The sequence below is a fragment of the Ruditapes philippinarum genome, unplaced genomic scaffold (assembly GCF_026571515.1).
Source record: "Ruditapes philippinarum isolate M1 unplaced genomic scaffold, ASM2657151v2 ctg4892_1_1_1_1, whole genome shotgun sequence".
Taxonomy (NCBI): domain Eukaryota; kingdom Metazoa; phylum Mollusca; class Bivalvia; order Venerida; family Veneridae; genus Ruditapes; species Ruditapes philippinarum.
In genome coordinates this window covers 1-15,074 of record NW_026859842.1, presented here as the reverse complement: position 1 = coordinate 15,074, position 15,074 = coordinate 1, and the positions used below count along the sequence as shown (strand labels likewise).

The 15,074-nt window shown below is 32.2% G+C and overlaps 2 protein-coding genes across 2 annotated transcripts; one reads left to right on the top strand and one right to left on the bottom strand.

The window, feature by feature from the left end:
* Positions 1 to 4,641: 4,641 nt before the first annotated feature.
* On the bottom strand, positions 4,642 to 14,954 carry LOC132758089 (roundabout homolog 1-like; the record flags this gene model as incomplete). Its single annotated transcript, XM_060749602.1, has 9 exons — positions 4,642 to 6,601; positions 6,972 to 6,999; positions 7,189 to 7,341; positions 10,736 to 11,008; positions 11,307 to 11,591; positions 12,104 to 12,429; positions 13,064 to 13,304; positions 13,987 to 14,280; positions 14,729 to 14,954. Coding segments are annotated over 9 exons (1,983 nt in total), but the record flags the coding sequence as incomplete, so codon positions are not given.
* Positions 8,270 to 10,045, top strand: LOC132758090 (zinc finger BED domain-containing protein 4-like). The gene has a single exon (XM_060749603.1). It carries the CDS (start codon positions 8,849 to 8,851, stop codon positions 10,043 to 10,045), a length of 1,197 nt encoding a protein of 398 aa, XP_060605586.1. The 5' UTR covers positions 8,270 to 8,848.
* Positions 14,955 to 15,074: the final 120 nt, after the last annotated feature.

The window sequence follows — 15,074 nt, the reverse complement described above, 5'->3', positions numbered from 1 at the left end:
TACATGTTTTAATACAGCATGTCTGATGATTATTACACGACTGACGAAAGTAGCGCTGAATGTTGAATCATTTGTCATTAAAGTAGCAAAATGTAAACAAAGCAGTAGTTTGACTTCCATACAAAAATACTGTATGTTAAGTTATTCCAAGAAACACAAAAAAAAAGTTTTTCAGAACGTGAATTTCGTGCAAGGCGACTTAACATTGTTTTGTAGCAATCTACGAATGGATGATACATGTAGTTACAGCGGAAATGCGGTTACCCTATCTGCGACCGCCTTTCCCCATCCCCCAATAAAAAATCAAACACGAATGTTCATTTTTAGAAAACGAGTGGGGTTATATGTATGGAGAGAAAACTTCTCGAGATTTTCTCTCCAACAATGTGAAAACTCGAGCTTACTTCATCATATACATGTTTTATCAGATTTATTCACGGATTACATAACAGCCCGTTTAAAATATATATCGCTGTCGGTCTGTGTGTGTTTTTATCCTACCAGGGGTAAAACTATGGTGGCTGATTTGGAACGCTTTTGTGCGTCGTGTTGGCGCTAGCGACAACAGGACAAAGCGCCAAACGGCACGTTGTCAGACTTTCGTCTTGTCGCCCAGTCACTAACGATGTACGCCAAACGGGGCGTGTTGTCGCGATGTCACATTGTCGCTCGGTTCAAATCGAAGGATTGACCTTTAAGCCAAGCAACAGGGCGACATCGCGACACCGCGCAGCACGACAACGCGCTGTTTGGCGTGCTTCGCTAGAGGCAGGACGACAAGACGACTGCGCGACCGTTTGGCGCTTTATCGTGTTGTCGCTAGCGACAACACGAAAAGGCGATTACGATATAAAAAGGCGATTTTGTTATTCTATATCTAAGTCCAGCAAAACTTGCTCATTGGTCATTATTTATATGTTAATTACCTGGGATTTTGGAAGACTTGTTTAATACCAACCGTTCATGTAATGGATTGAACGATTTTATGGTAAAATGATTTTGGATTTTCATCCGACATGGCTTTTTAAGTCATTATAACAAAATATTGTAATGGATAGCGATTCGTCCTTTTAGAAAAACAACAACAACAACAACGGCATTAATTTGTGTACAAAATTGATGGACTATAAGCCAAAAATAATAGGTGATTGTAATGTTCAATACCCATTAAACCCATAAAATTCTATAATTTTAATTCTTGAAAGCTAAATTTGAGTTCAGTTCAAATTTCCGAACTCATTCACTGGCCATATAGTTGAACTCATCCTTCTGCTGTTTAGCCATTAGTCAAATTACAGTAATTTAGTTTTTTTGTAGTTTACGTTGTCACTGACTTGCGTACGTTTGGCTATGTTATGACAAAATAGTTAACATTCAACATGGTTTTCAACATGTTATTGCATTAAACATCTAAAATGCTCTGAATTAATTAATAATTAAAACATGTAAACAAATAATCGTATTTATTTCTGAGGCTTAATGTACCTTTAACAGAAGTTTTATTACTTTTACGCCTGCTGCCTGCGCACGATTTTCTCGTGTATAATGATGCGAGAAAATCGTGCATTGTAAAAATAGACAACGGTTTGTTACATCATCGCAATCTCCTACGCAGTCATCTCCCCTTACAGCAGGATTAGAAGTAGCAAAGCGTGACGTAACCGCTGTGAGGAGTTTGACATCATCGTCGCTCAAAATTACGTTTGCAGCAAATGTGTCTTCGACCTGGCTAGTTTGGGCACCTGAAACATTTTCAAGAATAGACAAATTGGGTTGATATTTGAATTGTTGGTGATGGTTGTCTTTGTGTATTACCGAAATCCCTTCATTTGTTTTTAACTTGTGATATTTTGAACAACAACAATAAAAAATCACCTTTTTTAACGGTACCGAAGATGCTGAAATTAGGAAACGAGCTCAAAATTACCTGAAATTGTTTCGTTGCTAACAATACGTATTTTTGGGTATCTTTCTTTATCTATAGCAAATGATTTATCGTTAATTCGATTTACTCTGTTGCACATTCTTTTATAGTTTTGAACGATTTTTACGTATGTGTACGGTATATTAGGGTGTATATGTGTCTTCACTCGAGACTTGTATTTGACAGAATGTTAAAATGACAGAAGAAAGCATACATTTTCCCGTCCCATCCACCCTCTTTATGTCCTGTTTTATTTTTACACAGTTCTTTCTTCGTTTTCAGATATTTTCAGTTGATTTCATCAGGACTCCGCCGAAATTCGAGACAGCCCTCATTCCAGCAGATGTTTCTTGCAATAGACTAGATAATGCTTGTTCTTGAAATGTTATAATTCTGTAAAATACAACGACCTAAACCTATAGTGATTGTTGTTGTTGTTTAGAAGTATTTGAGCCGCGGCATGACAAAACCAACGTAATGCATTTGCATCCGCGCAGTCTGATCAGGATCCATGCTGTTCGCTATCAGTTTCTCTACTTGTTAGGGGGCAGGGGACCTAAAAATGAAAATTTTTGTATTTCAGTGTGACCAGAAACACAATTCCAAATATTTCAAAATCTGTTTCACAGGCAGATAACCAGTTGCACAACATTATTCAATGATATTTGACATACATTGAAGAAAATAATAGTTTGCATGCATTGCTACTTCAAAAAATGACTGACAGCAATTTATATTTACCCCCACCCAGCCAAAATCACACCTAAAATATACCAATATGGGCAATCTTCATGAAGGTGCAGCATACTCCAGAATCCGCCCGATTCCTATAAAAATATCAGTAACACGCAGTGCAAGCTATGGCATTTTCAGAAATGACAAATAAAGTGTCTGTCATACGTTTAGATTTTTCACAAAATTTATCTGAAATTTCTTACTTGTTTGGCGCCAACTGTCAAAGCTTGATTTTTAACTTTTTCACCTCCATTCGGAGAGTCAGAAATACATACAAAGCTACCAAAATGCTTAGTTTCGGGTAAAAACCCAAAAATATATCTCATTTCCTACACACAAACAAAAAAGAATTACAATGACAGAGAAATATCAGAAGTTATCAGTACCTTCAAAACACCATGTCTGAGTTATTAAAAAATTTGACCGGGGCCATCATTCGAATATGTCCCCTGCCCCCTTAACTGTTATTATCAACAAACACTTTTAGCTTTATCAATTTCACGTGTTTCGTAGTATAGTATTATGCGCTACATTTTATAGTTCTATAGGTGGATTGAATCTTAACACAATGTTCCGTTTTATATTTTAATGTTTTTTTAGTGAAATACCACAAATAATTTATAACATATACACAGGTTATTCTGGCGTTAACAAATTGACATTAAAAACAGTTACACTTAGTTTTAGTGGAAAGCCACAATGTTATTACTTGGAAATTCAAAATTTAACTGTTCAATTTTTTTTTTTTACAATATTTTTAAAAATGGTTTTGCTTTTAACTGACCAATGATGATAGTTGTTATAAATTTTATGTTTTTATGTTACCTTATTTTGTATTGAAACCTGATTGGTTATTTTGTTATTTAAAAAACAAAGATGTTAAAATTTTATTGGTCAGTTAAAAGCAAAACCATTTTAAAAATTAAAAAAGCTTACAAACCTGTCTCAAGTAAAGCATACAGTTTAAAAAAAATAGTCATGAGAATACAATGTAAATACATAACAAAAGTTATCATCAACATAAGATAAATAAATAATTTAAAGACAAAGAATTTATACATTATAATGTAGAGATGTCTTTAATATAGGCAGAAATATTTCAGTAAGTCACACAGATCAAACAAATACAGTATGTCATAGCAAAAATGTGAGAAAAAGAAATACAAATGTACATGTAAATAAAAAATGCATAATATAGAAAATAAAACAAAACCTGTCACACCAACATGACCTTTTACTATTCTTAAATCTTCTTGGTGAAAAATAGTAATGAATGACTTTTCAAGTTCACAATGGGTAATAATTCAGTAAAAATCCAATGTACAGTTATGATTTTGGGACATGAATCTATAACTATGATCCTAAAGTTTGTTGGAAGTAACAAAAGAAACATCTTCAAGAGATAGAACTTTAAAGCAAAAACCTTAACCAGGATTACTATTAGTTCTTCAGTGTACAAGTCAGTTACAACCCAAGCTACAGGTATGGGTCTTGGTTAGTGATATACAATTAAGGCCCCAGAAGAGTGTTTGAAGTTTTAAGTAAATACCCTATGTTGATATATGACAAATGAAGATGCAGATAAAACCTTAATCTAGCATTTCTTAAGGCAGTATATTAGTAAGTAGAAAGCAAAAGCATTAAGGCCTAATACAGAAGCGGCTGTATACAAGTTCACAGCTCTACCCAAGAGAAAAAAAACCCTGTCAAACATAAAAGCTTACACCATAGTAATATCAATAATAGCTCGCTACAGTTTGAGGTTGAGCAAGTAAAATCCTTTTCTAAGCAACAATGTATATCTACCATAATGTTGATCAACCTATAAATCTAGTTCTTAAACACCTAAAAAATATTGTACTCTAAAAATGAAATTGAAAGATAAATTCTTTCACAATTTTTTTCTAGTTCTACAAAAATCTCTTAAAAAAACACATACCATATTCATGATTGTTAAATCAACATATAAATATTGGTCTAAAAAATACTCATAGAAAGGAAAAATTATATATTAATGTATGGATTTCTGTGTGAGAAAAAAATCACATCTGTTATTGCAACAGGAAAAAGTACAAACATGCACACACTGAAAGTATTTCTTATATAACATATATGTCATTCTTAACATAAAAAGACAAATCTAATAGAGACTGAATATAAAAATTATAACAATCAATTTTCTCCCTTGTAAATAACAAATATAAAGAGAGGTAACAGCAGCAGGAAAAGAGTTGTTCACCTTTAACCCTTACCCTGTTGAATTTCATAAATGAATTTGTCAAGCTTCCATTTTGGGACTGTTCATTATCAATTTTAGTGATATCAAAATGAAATTTTGAAGTCAAACAACTAACAGTAAAGAACCTTATCAGACTACACATACATGTATGTCCCGGCTGGTCTGGCGCTATACTGGTGGCAAAGGCTGTTCATTTTTGGATCTATCAGGGAAAAGGGTTACAAATACATAAATTAAAACATCTGATGGTCATTGAGATCTATACTTGTTCCAGCTCAATAGCTTCCAATTTTAACATCCTTATAAACTAAGTCTTATAACCCAGTATTATGAATTCTTCTGATAAATTTAAATAGTTTGAAACTATTTTAAATCTTATACAATGTTTTCCTTTCTGTCATCATGGTTAATATCACCATTATCACAATAGTTCAGTATATAATAGATTCTTTTAAAAATTCAGAGTTTAGTTAAATCAAACATTAAAGCAGCAATTCTCTACATTAATGCTAATTTTCATGAAAATTGTAAAAATACATTTTTTTATTTAAAAAACAATATATGTATTGTGAAATGAACAAAGAAAATAATTTACACATTGCATATAGCACTTGCAAGCCATTTGAATTACCAAAAATGTGGTCAAAATAAGCAAATTTAGCCCAATCTGTGAAAGTAACACAGTAGAAATATGGTGATGAATACTGCAAAATCAGTTCATGATAGCACATAACATGTAACTCATTACTTGACTGTAAGATCCTTTACTTTTCTAAAATCTTTGTACATTTTTCTCAAGTTTTACTTTCTTAAAATATTTTGGCTCATCTGGAAGCATGCAGCTTCAATGTATTGTGCAAAGAATATCATTATGTGTAGATTTTTTTAGTGTTTGCTTGTGACTACAATAATGTACAGAAGGACATATGGGCTCTTTTTCAACCAATAAAGCTGAGAAACAGTCATATGACCTTTACAGTATTGGTATAACTTAAATAATAAACAAGTTCTAATGTGATATAAAACTTTAACAATGACAACAAAGTGGCCATATACTTCAGTGACTTCAAACCCATAATAAATGAATACGAGGGCTGTTCGAAAAGAATTGCTTATTGTCCTCTATCTCGTTATCCACGTGGGACACGATAAAAACCATATATGAACGAATCGGATCATAGCGGTGAGGTGCAAGTGGTTTGATTTCAACAACATTAACCACTCAGCAAAAAAAAGTGATGATAATATCTTAAAAAATTTAAAATTGTTTCTATATTATGTTGTTACTTTCAAAAGATTGCTCAATGGTTTCTAAGAATTAATTTATGTGGTTTATATACACATAACAGTGCATTGGAAATAGATTGCACGACAAGTGTTAAATCTGTAATCGTTCCGTTGTCTCATTCTATAGAAATTTACTTTCAATTTACTATTTTCTTGTCGATGTGTACGCCTTTCTTTAAAATTTAATTGTAGGTTTTTCTTGGATTGTATGTTATCCCAAATCATGATTTTTTCTTTGATTTTTTTTCTCATTTAATTGCTACACTTTCAATTGCTCATATGTTTGTCTATCGTCTTTTAGTTCAGTCTTCAGTGACGTATATTGAGACTCTCCGGTTACATCTGGATCTGTTCCCTGTTGGTCATCACCATCATTTGTTGAGAACATCATATTAGTATATAAAGGCACAGTGCGTCTGTAGTACAAATACAACCATACATCAATTTATTTATATTTGGATACTCGCTTTTTCCTTAATGATGTTTATTCTGTATATCAAATCATTTTTTTATTCCTATACAAGTATGATTATTGGTTAAATATTTGTTTTATGGTTGATTTTTTAAAATCATTTTTGCATTGCTGTACTTTTGTCTAATCAATGTATATAGGCTGATCTGAATTTTGTTAAAGATTTATATCATACAATTTGAGAAACAAAATGAAGGCATAAACAACGTTATAACGGGCAGGAAATTACGATTTCTATTACTCCAAATAGCATCAATCTGACTGACATTCATTGTTTAATATATAGAGAACTTCAAAGATACATGAGAACTTACTGAGCCGGCTGGATAATGGTATTTTCCGCTAAAATAAAAAAAATGAGAATTAGGGTAAAACAGATAAATACATATATTTTTGACATTAAAAGAAAACAAACGTGAAACATAATTTCTTCTTTCTAAAGAGAAAATTGTACAATGATTTTGAAAGAAAACTTTTAAAACAAATATTCATCTTTTTTTTCATTGTAAATGAATAACAAAAGAACCCCACCTGTGCTTCCATTTCTTCGTTTCAGTAGTATTGTAACATATCCAGCATATGCCACGACTATTACGATGATTATTCCAAGTACAACTCCTACAATCACTGCTTTAATGTCATTATTAACGGCGCCGTTGTTGCAATCACATACCATTGGTTTGCCTATAAGTTAATGGCAATGTTAAAAATTTAAACAATTCATTACAGTCACCCTACATTCTTATATTTGTTGAGGAAAACATCTATTGAAGTATTTTGATACCTCTCGTTTTTGCACTAAGTGTAAGTACAATTCATACAATCACTGCCTGAATGTTACTACATGAATATGTATTAGGACAGTTGTTACAATTATATCCCGTTGCCTTACCTATAAATGTATGAAAAGCAATTAAGACATAAACAATTCATTTCAGCATCTGCAATTTTAATTCTTTTAAGATTAGTATAGAAGTATTGGGAAGTTGTTTCTTATCTGTCACGGTTAGAAGGATTCGGCGCAGGAAAGTTTAATTTAATTCATTTCCACAACGACAATATATGGTCGACGAATATTTTTGTTGGCCAGAATTGTGTTGTTTACACTTGCAAATGGCGTCAAAAAGTGGAACCAACTTCCATCAACAGTCACAACATAAAAAACGGCGACTGTAATAGATTAAGGAAACGTTCTCAGTAATTTTCGAGCGCATTTTACACGCTCCTTTTTCTAGTAAGATGTTAGCAAATGGAGTATCCGGCCGTTATTTGTCTAATTTTAAAGTGATTCTTCAGAATCGTAGAGTTGGTTCTTTAGATATCCCTGCCATATGAGCTTCCTCAGTAAAAGAATGTTTGGTATATTTGTCAATGATAAGCTTGATTTAATGAATGTTTTGTCAGTAACTATGTACCTTTTTGTACTATATTTGCACTCATCTCTCATGACTCGTTTCCTTTTAATAATATATCCATTCACACCGAAACAGATGCATACCATTCTTCATTGTTGCCATAAATAATACAAATAACATTTACAGGAAAAAAAGTAAATATACTTTAGTGCATTACATATTGAAAAGAAAATCTCATTTTGTGGAAAATAAATTAGGGATGGCAACGAGTACTCGGTTAACCGAGTACTCGATCGAACGTCCGAATATCGGTTAACAAAACTGATATTCGATTACTCGGAAAAAAAAATAAAATTTCTATTTATTTTAGATTTAATGAGATTGGTGTCCAGTTAGTTCAGAAATTCGGAGATATACCTGTATCTTCATAAATACCTGTAAAATAAAATAAAAACATCCTTGAAGAGGTGCGAAAATTATATCGTAAACATAACGAGTGATCAACAGTTTGACACGCGCATGGGATTGAACACCTGTGTCGCTTACATCATTCGGCCTCTTATGATATTTAATGACCTTTAATTGTGTAACAGTTTGTAGCCAAAACTTGTTTTAAGGTAACCGTTTTGAAAACAGTAAAGGGCCGGATTGTTATTATGAATGTTAGATTAAAGGTTGTAATTAGACGCAATTATACGTTGTTTTTCTTTACTCAATAAAGGAGAGTAACTCCCTTTTCTTCTTTAAGCATATAAATCCAGAAATATCATTAACTTTTTATATCTTGATAAAGTTTTTGCTTAGAATAAGATATTAAAATTTCCATAAGAGTCAAAATGCCGCCTGCAAAATCTAATGCCTGGAAATATTTCAAACGCTGTGCTGATAGCAAGACTGTTAAATGTACATTATGTAGCTGTGAAATGACGTATACTGGTGGTACTACAAACATGCTAAATCATTTACGCTTAAAGCATCCTTCTGAAAACAAAATCTCTGACACACAAAAACAACACTCAATGGACATATTTGTGAACACGAAAAATAAAATAACTGAAACGCAAAGTGAAAAAATCACGCAGGCTATAGCAAACATGATTGTAAAGGACTATATACCTTTAAGTATAGTAGAAAGTGAAGGATTTCTTAATCTGATGCAGATAGTAGTGCCAGAGTACAAAGTGCCGAGTAGAAACACAGTAAAATCGCGTATTGAGAAGAGATACGATGACGAAAGAGAGTCTCTTGTCAAAAACCTAGAAAGTGTTCAATCAGTTTCGCTCACCACTGATACATGGACATCTAATGCTACTGACAGTTACATGACTATTACTGAACATCATCTTACTGATGACTGGGTGATGGAATCTAACGTGTTGATGACTCGCGAAATGCAAGAGAGACACACTGGTGAAAATCTCGCAAATAAACTGAAGGATTGTGTATCTGAGTTCGGATTAGAAAACAAAATTGGGTCAATTGTACATGATAACGCGAGAAATATGCAAAGTGCTAGTGAAAAGTGCGAGGATTGGGGTGATGTAGGCTGCTTTGGACATACGCTTCAGTTGTGCGTAAAACCCGCACTTGAATTACCAAATGTAAGCAAAATAGTGGCTAAAAGTAGAAAACTCGTTGGACACTTTAAACATTCCACGACCTTAACAGCAGAAATGAGAAATAGACAGAAAGTGTTCAAAGTACCTGAACATGAACTTATTCAAGATGTGCCAACGAGATGGAACTCAACGCATCTCATGTTAGAAAGACTGTGTGAACAAAAACGTGTTATCACGGATATTATGTTAGACGATAAGTTCACTAAGAAAAGTGATAGCAATTTGTTACTCAAAGATCACGAGTGGGATAATATTTTGGATCTCAAAGACGTGTTGAAGGACTTTACCGCGGTAACCACTTACATTTCAACCGAGACAAATGTCTCTTGTTCTCAGATTTATCCAATCGTTTGTGGACTTATGAATACCAGTGTGAAAGTAATAAATCAAATAGTAGAATACCTAAAATACTGACCAGGAGAGGTAACTGTATTTTAGGAAGACTTGTAGAACAGGAGAAACACAATTTGTGAAATAACATGTACAGTTATATCTAATTAAGATGCTGGGCAATCTGTTTTATTTAAGTTATTTTTTATATCTTATCCTCAACATTTGTAATTATCAGCTATTGGTCAATCACCATTACAAAAGTCAATCTTTTGAAATACAATTCTGATTCAAATTAACTTGAAAACGAAAAAATGAGCATAATGCCACAGGACAACAATGTTAAGCTGTCAATGAGCTTCATCATTTTATCAAACGCTAAAGTAATTCAGTTTGTAAAAGGTGACTACAGATCTATTTAATTGACAAAACTTTTGATTTAGCTCTTCTTCTGCTAGATTTGTTTAAAGAAATGGATTGACAAGCTTTGAATTTGAAACAATCCATTTAAAGTTTAAGAGATTTTGATATCAAAAACAGAAATTAAGCTTTGAAAGGTATAGAGACTGGTCAAAGTGCAAAGACATACTGGCCGGTATAGTATGATACTGGTGGAAAAATTTACCACCTACGAATTTAGAAATTAAAGGGTTAAATAAAATTTATTTTGCATTGTAGCTTATATTCTATTTGCAAGGTGTAACACTTTATATTAATAACAATACCCCAAACAAATAATGAATAGTCATCATAAGTATATTTATAGCAACTTACAGTTAACAACGACAGCCAATGTTTCCTCAGTAGCAAAGTTATGACTGGGATAATGAGATGATGTTGATGTAGCCCTACAGGTGTAGTAACCATGGTCTGCTCTATCTATATCATCAAATGACAAAGTAGGACTACTAGACTGTTGTCCCACCCAACTTACTATTGGTGTTGGATTTCCAGTGGCATTACATGTAACAGACAGCGTTTCACCTTCACTTGTCGTTATGGTAGTTACTTGTTTCCCATTCGCCATAATTTGTACTTTTGGAAAATCTGTAAAATTTGTGTAAATATATTCATACTTGAGGACATTGTTTTATTTCATCCGACAATAGTTTAGTTTCTTTTCTATTTATTTCAGTTCTTCTTTAAACAACATAGATCGAAATACATGGGTTTTAAAGCATCGTAAGAGACAATGACTTCAATCGTCTTTGGTAACAAGGAGAGTCTGCGTAAGGATCAAGCTTTAATTCAATTGCAGGATTGACATTGAAACATTCTGAATTCGTGTTTAAGTATATTAGAGTGATCGTTTCCGTGCTTTTAATGCCAAATATATTTTTCTTACATTCAACTTGTAATAGAACTTGTATGGACTGGATCTGAAGACCTTTCTTCTGCGTGAATAAATTCTTCAACTGACATTTTACTGGACTTCTATCACCTTGGTATGTTAGTTTAGGAAACCTTAGTTTCCTTGTATCAGCACTATCAGGTGATCCATATTGTGCGGTCCATGTTGCTGTAGCTGTAGGATTACCATAATCAGATGAGGAACAATAAATACTCTTTCCTGTCTGACCTTCTAGAAATGGAAAGTTGCTTGTTGATATAACAGGTAACACTGGTGGCCCTATGAATAAAACAATAAAAATTAATGGTAAAATAATAAATAAATATTATAATTATACTATTTATCAAAGTCAAACAGACACAAAAATAACAAAACAGCGATTCAGCAAACTTAAAGTAAAAATTCAATGGTTTATTAGTTTTCCCATATCAACTCCAAAAAAAGTCGTAAACACTGGACTATTCGTTATCCGTCATTGAAGTTTCCGCTGCAGTATTTAAAACCTAAGCATTCATGGAAAAGATATATATTTAAATCTTAAAAAAAATAGTATCAACAAAATCACAAGTCTATCGTCTGAAAATTCTGAATATCTTTAGACTACAAAAGCAGTATCTTAAAAGAAGTTTCTTTTTATATTATTTTCTACAACAGCAATAATGCTCTGAATGATGATTTTGTGTACATATATTATTTTCAAATAATAACTTAACTGAACATATCATTTTGTTTTTTATCTTACACAAACCAAAACTAATATTGATATATTTATTTTCTTTCATTCTACTTACAATACACAGTTATTTTTTCTTGAGCCTTCACTAAATTACTTTGACCAGGTATTGTAGTTTCACAGTAAATTGTTTTGTTGTTATCAGTTCTATTTGCTGTAAATGTAACAATACTTGTAACAGATTTAAGATCATTCCCATGACTATGTTCTGTATTCTGTACATCAGTCAGTGTGCGAGTGTCTAACTTCCATGTTACTATAGCAACAGGTCGTGTTTGAGAGGAAGTGCATTGATATTTTATTTGATCTCCTTCTAATTTTTCTGTTGTAAGATCTGTGATTGTAGGAGTGGTAGCTAATACTGGAAAAAAATGACAACAATATCTGTCAAAAAGAATAAAATAAAAGTATATTCCTTCCAGCTAACTTACTAGAAATTTTATTCTATACATTTAAAGGTAAACTATATATATATATATATATATATATATATATATATATATATATATATATATATATATTGGTGTGTTATTATATAACTTGTTCCGAAAGCTTTCATGGCTGTTCACTTTTTCTGGTTTTATGCCGACTTTAACACAATTGTATTGTCATATCATGGCGGTCGTTTCACCTAAGTGGGCTTTCTTGGGTAACTAACATTATCAATTTCCCCTGCAAATGAATCATTACTATTTCTAAATCAGCAGTATTAGATAAATGACCATTAGGCTCAATGAGATATAAGTATAAAAAGGCATTATTTGGCACTGTATGCGCAACATTATTGATTATCATTTTTTAATCACAAGCAATATTTGACTGTGATATGAAGAGAACATTATTTTAAAAACAACATTGCAATGTTGAAAGAAAAATTGTTTGTCGTATAAGAATTTAGAAAGCATATCTTACAGTTTGAAGCTTAAATTGAGACAAATCAACAATAGGAATGTGAAGAAAATCACAACCTTGAACATAAAGTGTTATTCTATTTGAAAAAACATCTGGATTTCCTGACTGTGAAGTTTTACAATAAACTTGTTTGTTATGGTCGGAGATAACTGGTGTAAATGTAAATGTAGATATTGTAACAGTCTCTCTTTTCTTCTCATCATTTTCTCCGATATACCAGATAATTGTGGCAGTAGGTCTGCTTTCACTTGCTGAACATGTTAATATTTTAGATACACCATTTGTTACTTCAAGTGTTCCTGATGATTCAGTGTTGCCATCCTTTAGTGTTACATTAGCTACCTTCACTGAAATGTGTAAAATATGTTATTATAGTTAGATCACCCAAGATTATTTTTATATTTAAACAGTATTATGTAGGTGAGTATATTCAAAACACATATATATATTCTTTTTCGTTCTGTGTAATGCAAAGATTTTTCTCGAAAACAGGAGTATTATAAAAAATATCGGTGTCTATACAATTACAACTGAAATTATTTTTATTTCAAAAATAAGTAAGTATAATTTACCCAAGTAAACTTATACATGAATAAATGAAGAAGAATTTGAGTCAGGGGTTAGTTTCTCATATCTTCTTATAACACAGTCACCTTGTTTTCTCCTTCAGAAAGTTCAGAAAGTCTCTAATACTTTTTATTAAATATCACATCAAGTCATGGCCACATAGGCGTGAAAGTTAAAATTGTTCTACAGTAAGGGGCCAGAACTTTAAAAAAAATACAAGTTACCATAGACAGTATTTTGCAGCACTTAACCAATTTGCAATTTGGTAATACAATTGAGTAGCGCAATTATAAATCTTTTGTCTAAGTTCAGCAATACTAAAACACTTTTTGATACTGTACATTGCAAATCTTACAACAAATTTGTTTCTGAAGTAAACTGAACTAAACGCAAAAATAAAAGTAAAAATAGTGTATATTCTAAAGATGGGGATGAAAAGAATCTTTTTAGGATTGGAAATACCTTTTACATACAGTGACACAACGTTTGAAGACACAGCTTGGTTTTCTGTTTGTAAATTGAATGCTATACAATAAACTTGTTTCTGATTATCCGAATATTCTGGCGTGAATGTAAAGCTAGAAGTATTTGTAGTTTCTCTTTTCTGTCCCTGACCTCCAAAATACCAGATGATAGTTGCTGTTGGTCTGCTAACACTAGATGTACATGTCAATGTATGAGGTTCCCCGTTGTTTACTTCTAATGGATTTGATGAAACTGAATTCCCATTCTTTAATGTCACTGTTGAAACTCGTACTGAAGCAAAATGTAACATGTTTAGAATCACTACGTATATTATCTATGTGTATGCTTAGAAGACTAAAAAGTAAAATCAAATTATAACAGAGTTCATGCATAAATGTAACACTGTTGCGTTATTAATAAAACGCAATAGTAATAAAATTAAGTTTAACATCGAGAAACGTTTTTCTGTCCATCTGAATCAAGTCTAGCTGTGGTAAGACATTATGTGTAAATGTTGTTTAGAGTGGCATGTCTGCCAGTAAACAACTAACATTGTGAGCAAATCGATAACAGACGTGATTGTTTTTATACAATACTTTCATAAAATTACAAATTTATATTTCTTCATTTTAGAAAATCCGCCATCTGACCATTAAGTGTTGGTCGTGTAAAAAGACAATTTTACTGAATGTTACAGATTACTTCTTTCAATTGTTAGGAAAGTTCGTTAGAAAAGTACCTGCAAATCTAACATTAGCAGACGTTTGTGTAAAAAGTTGATCTTCTGTCCCAGTTATTGATATGGCACCACACTGAAACTTCACAGTTATATCTGTATTGTCAGTAAACACTGTATATCTTGATAGAGTTAATGTAGATGTATATATTTTCTCAGAATCAGTACAACTACCATTTTTCTCGGTTACAGGTGCTGTTGTTGACCACTCTTGGCGAGATTCACTTGTCTGTAAATGCAACATAACACTTATTGAATATATATACATCTATCACACCTGGTAACGTTACTTTTGTACTCATTTGTATATAAAATGCCATAAACTTAAACGGAATCAATAATCTTCTTC

Excerpts from the sequence above, each read along its gene's own strand:
- LOC132758090 (XM_060749603.1), top strand. The coding sequence starts at position 8,849 with ATGCCGCCTGCAAAATCTAATGCCTGGAAATATTTCAAACGCTGTGCT.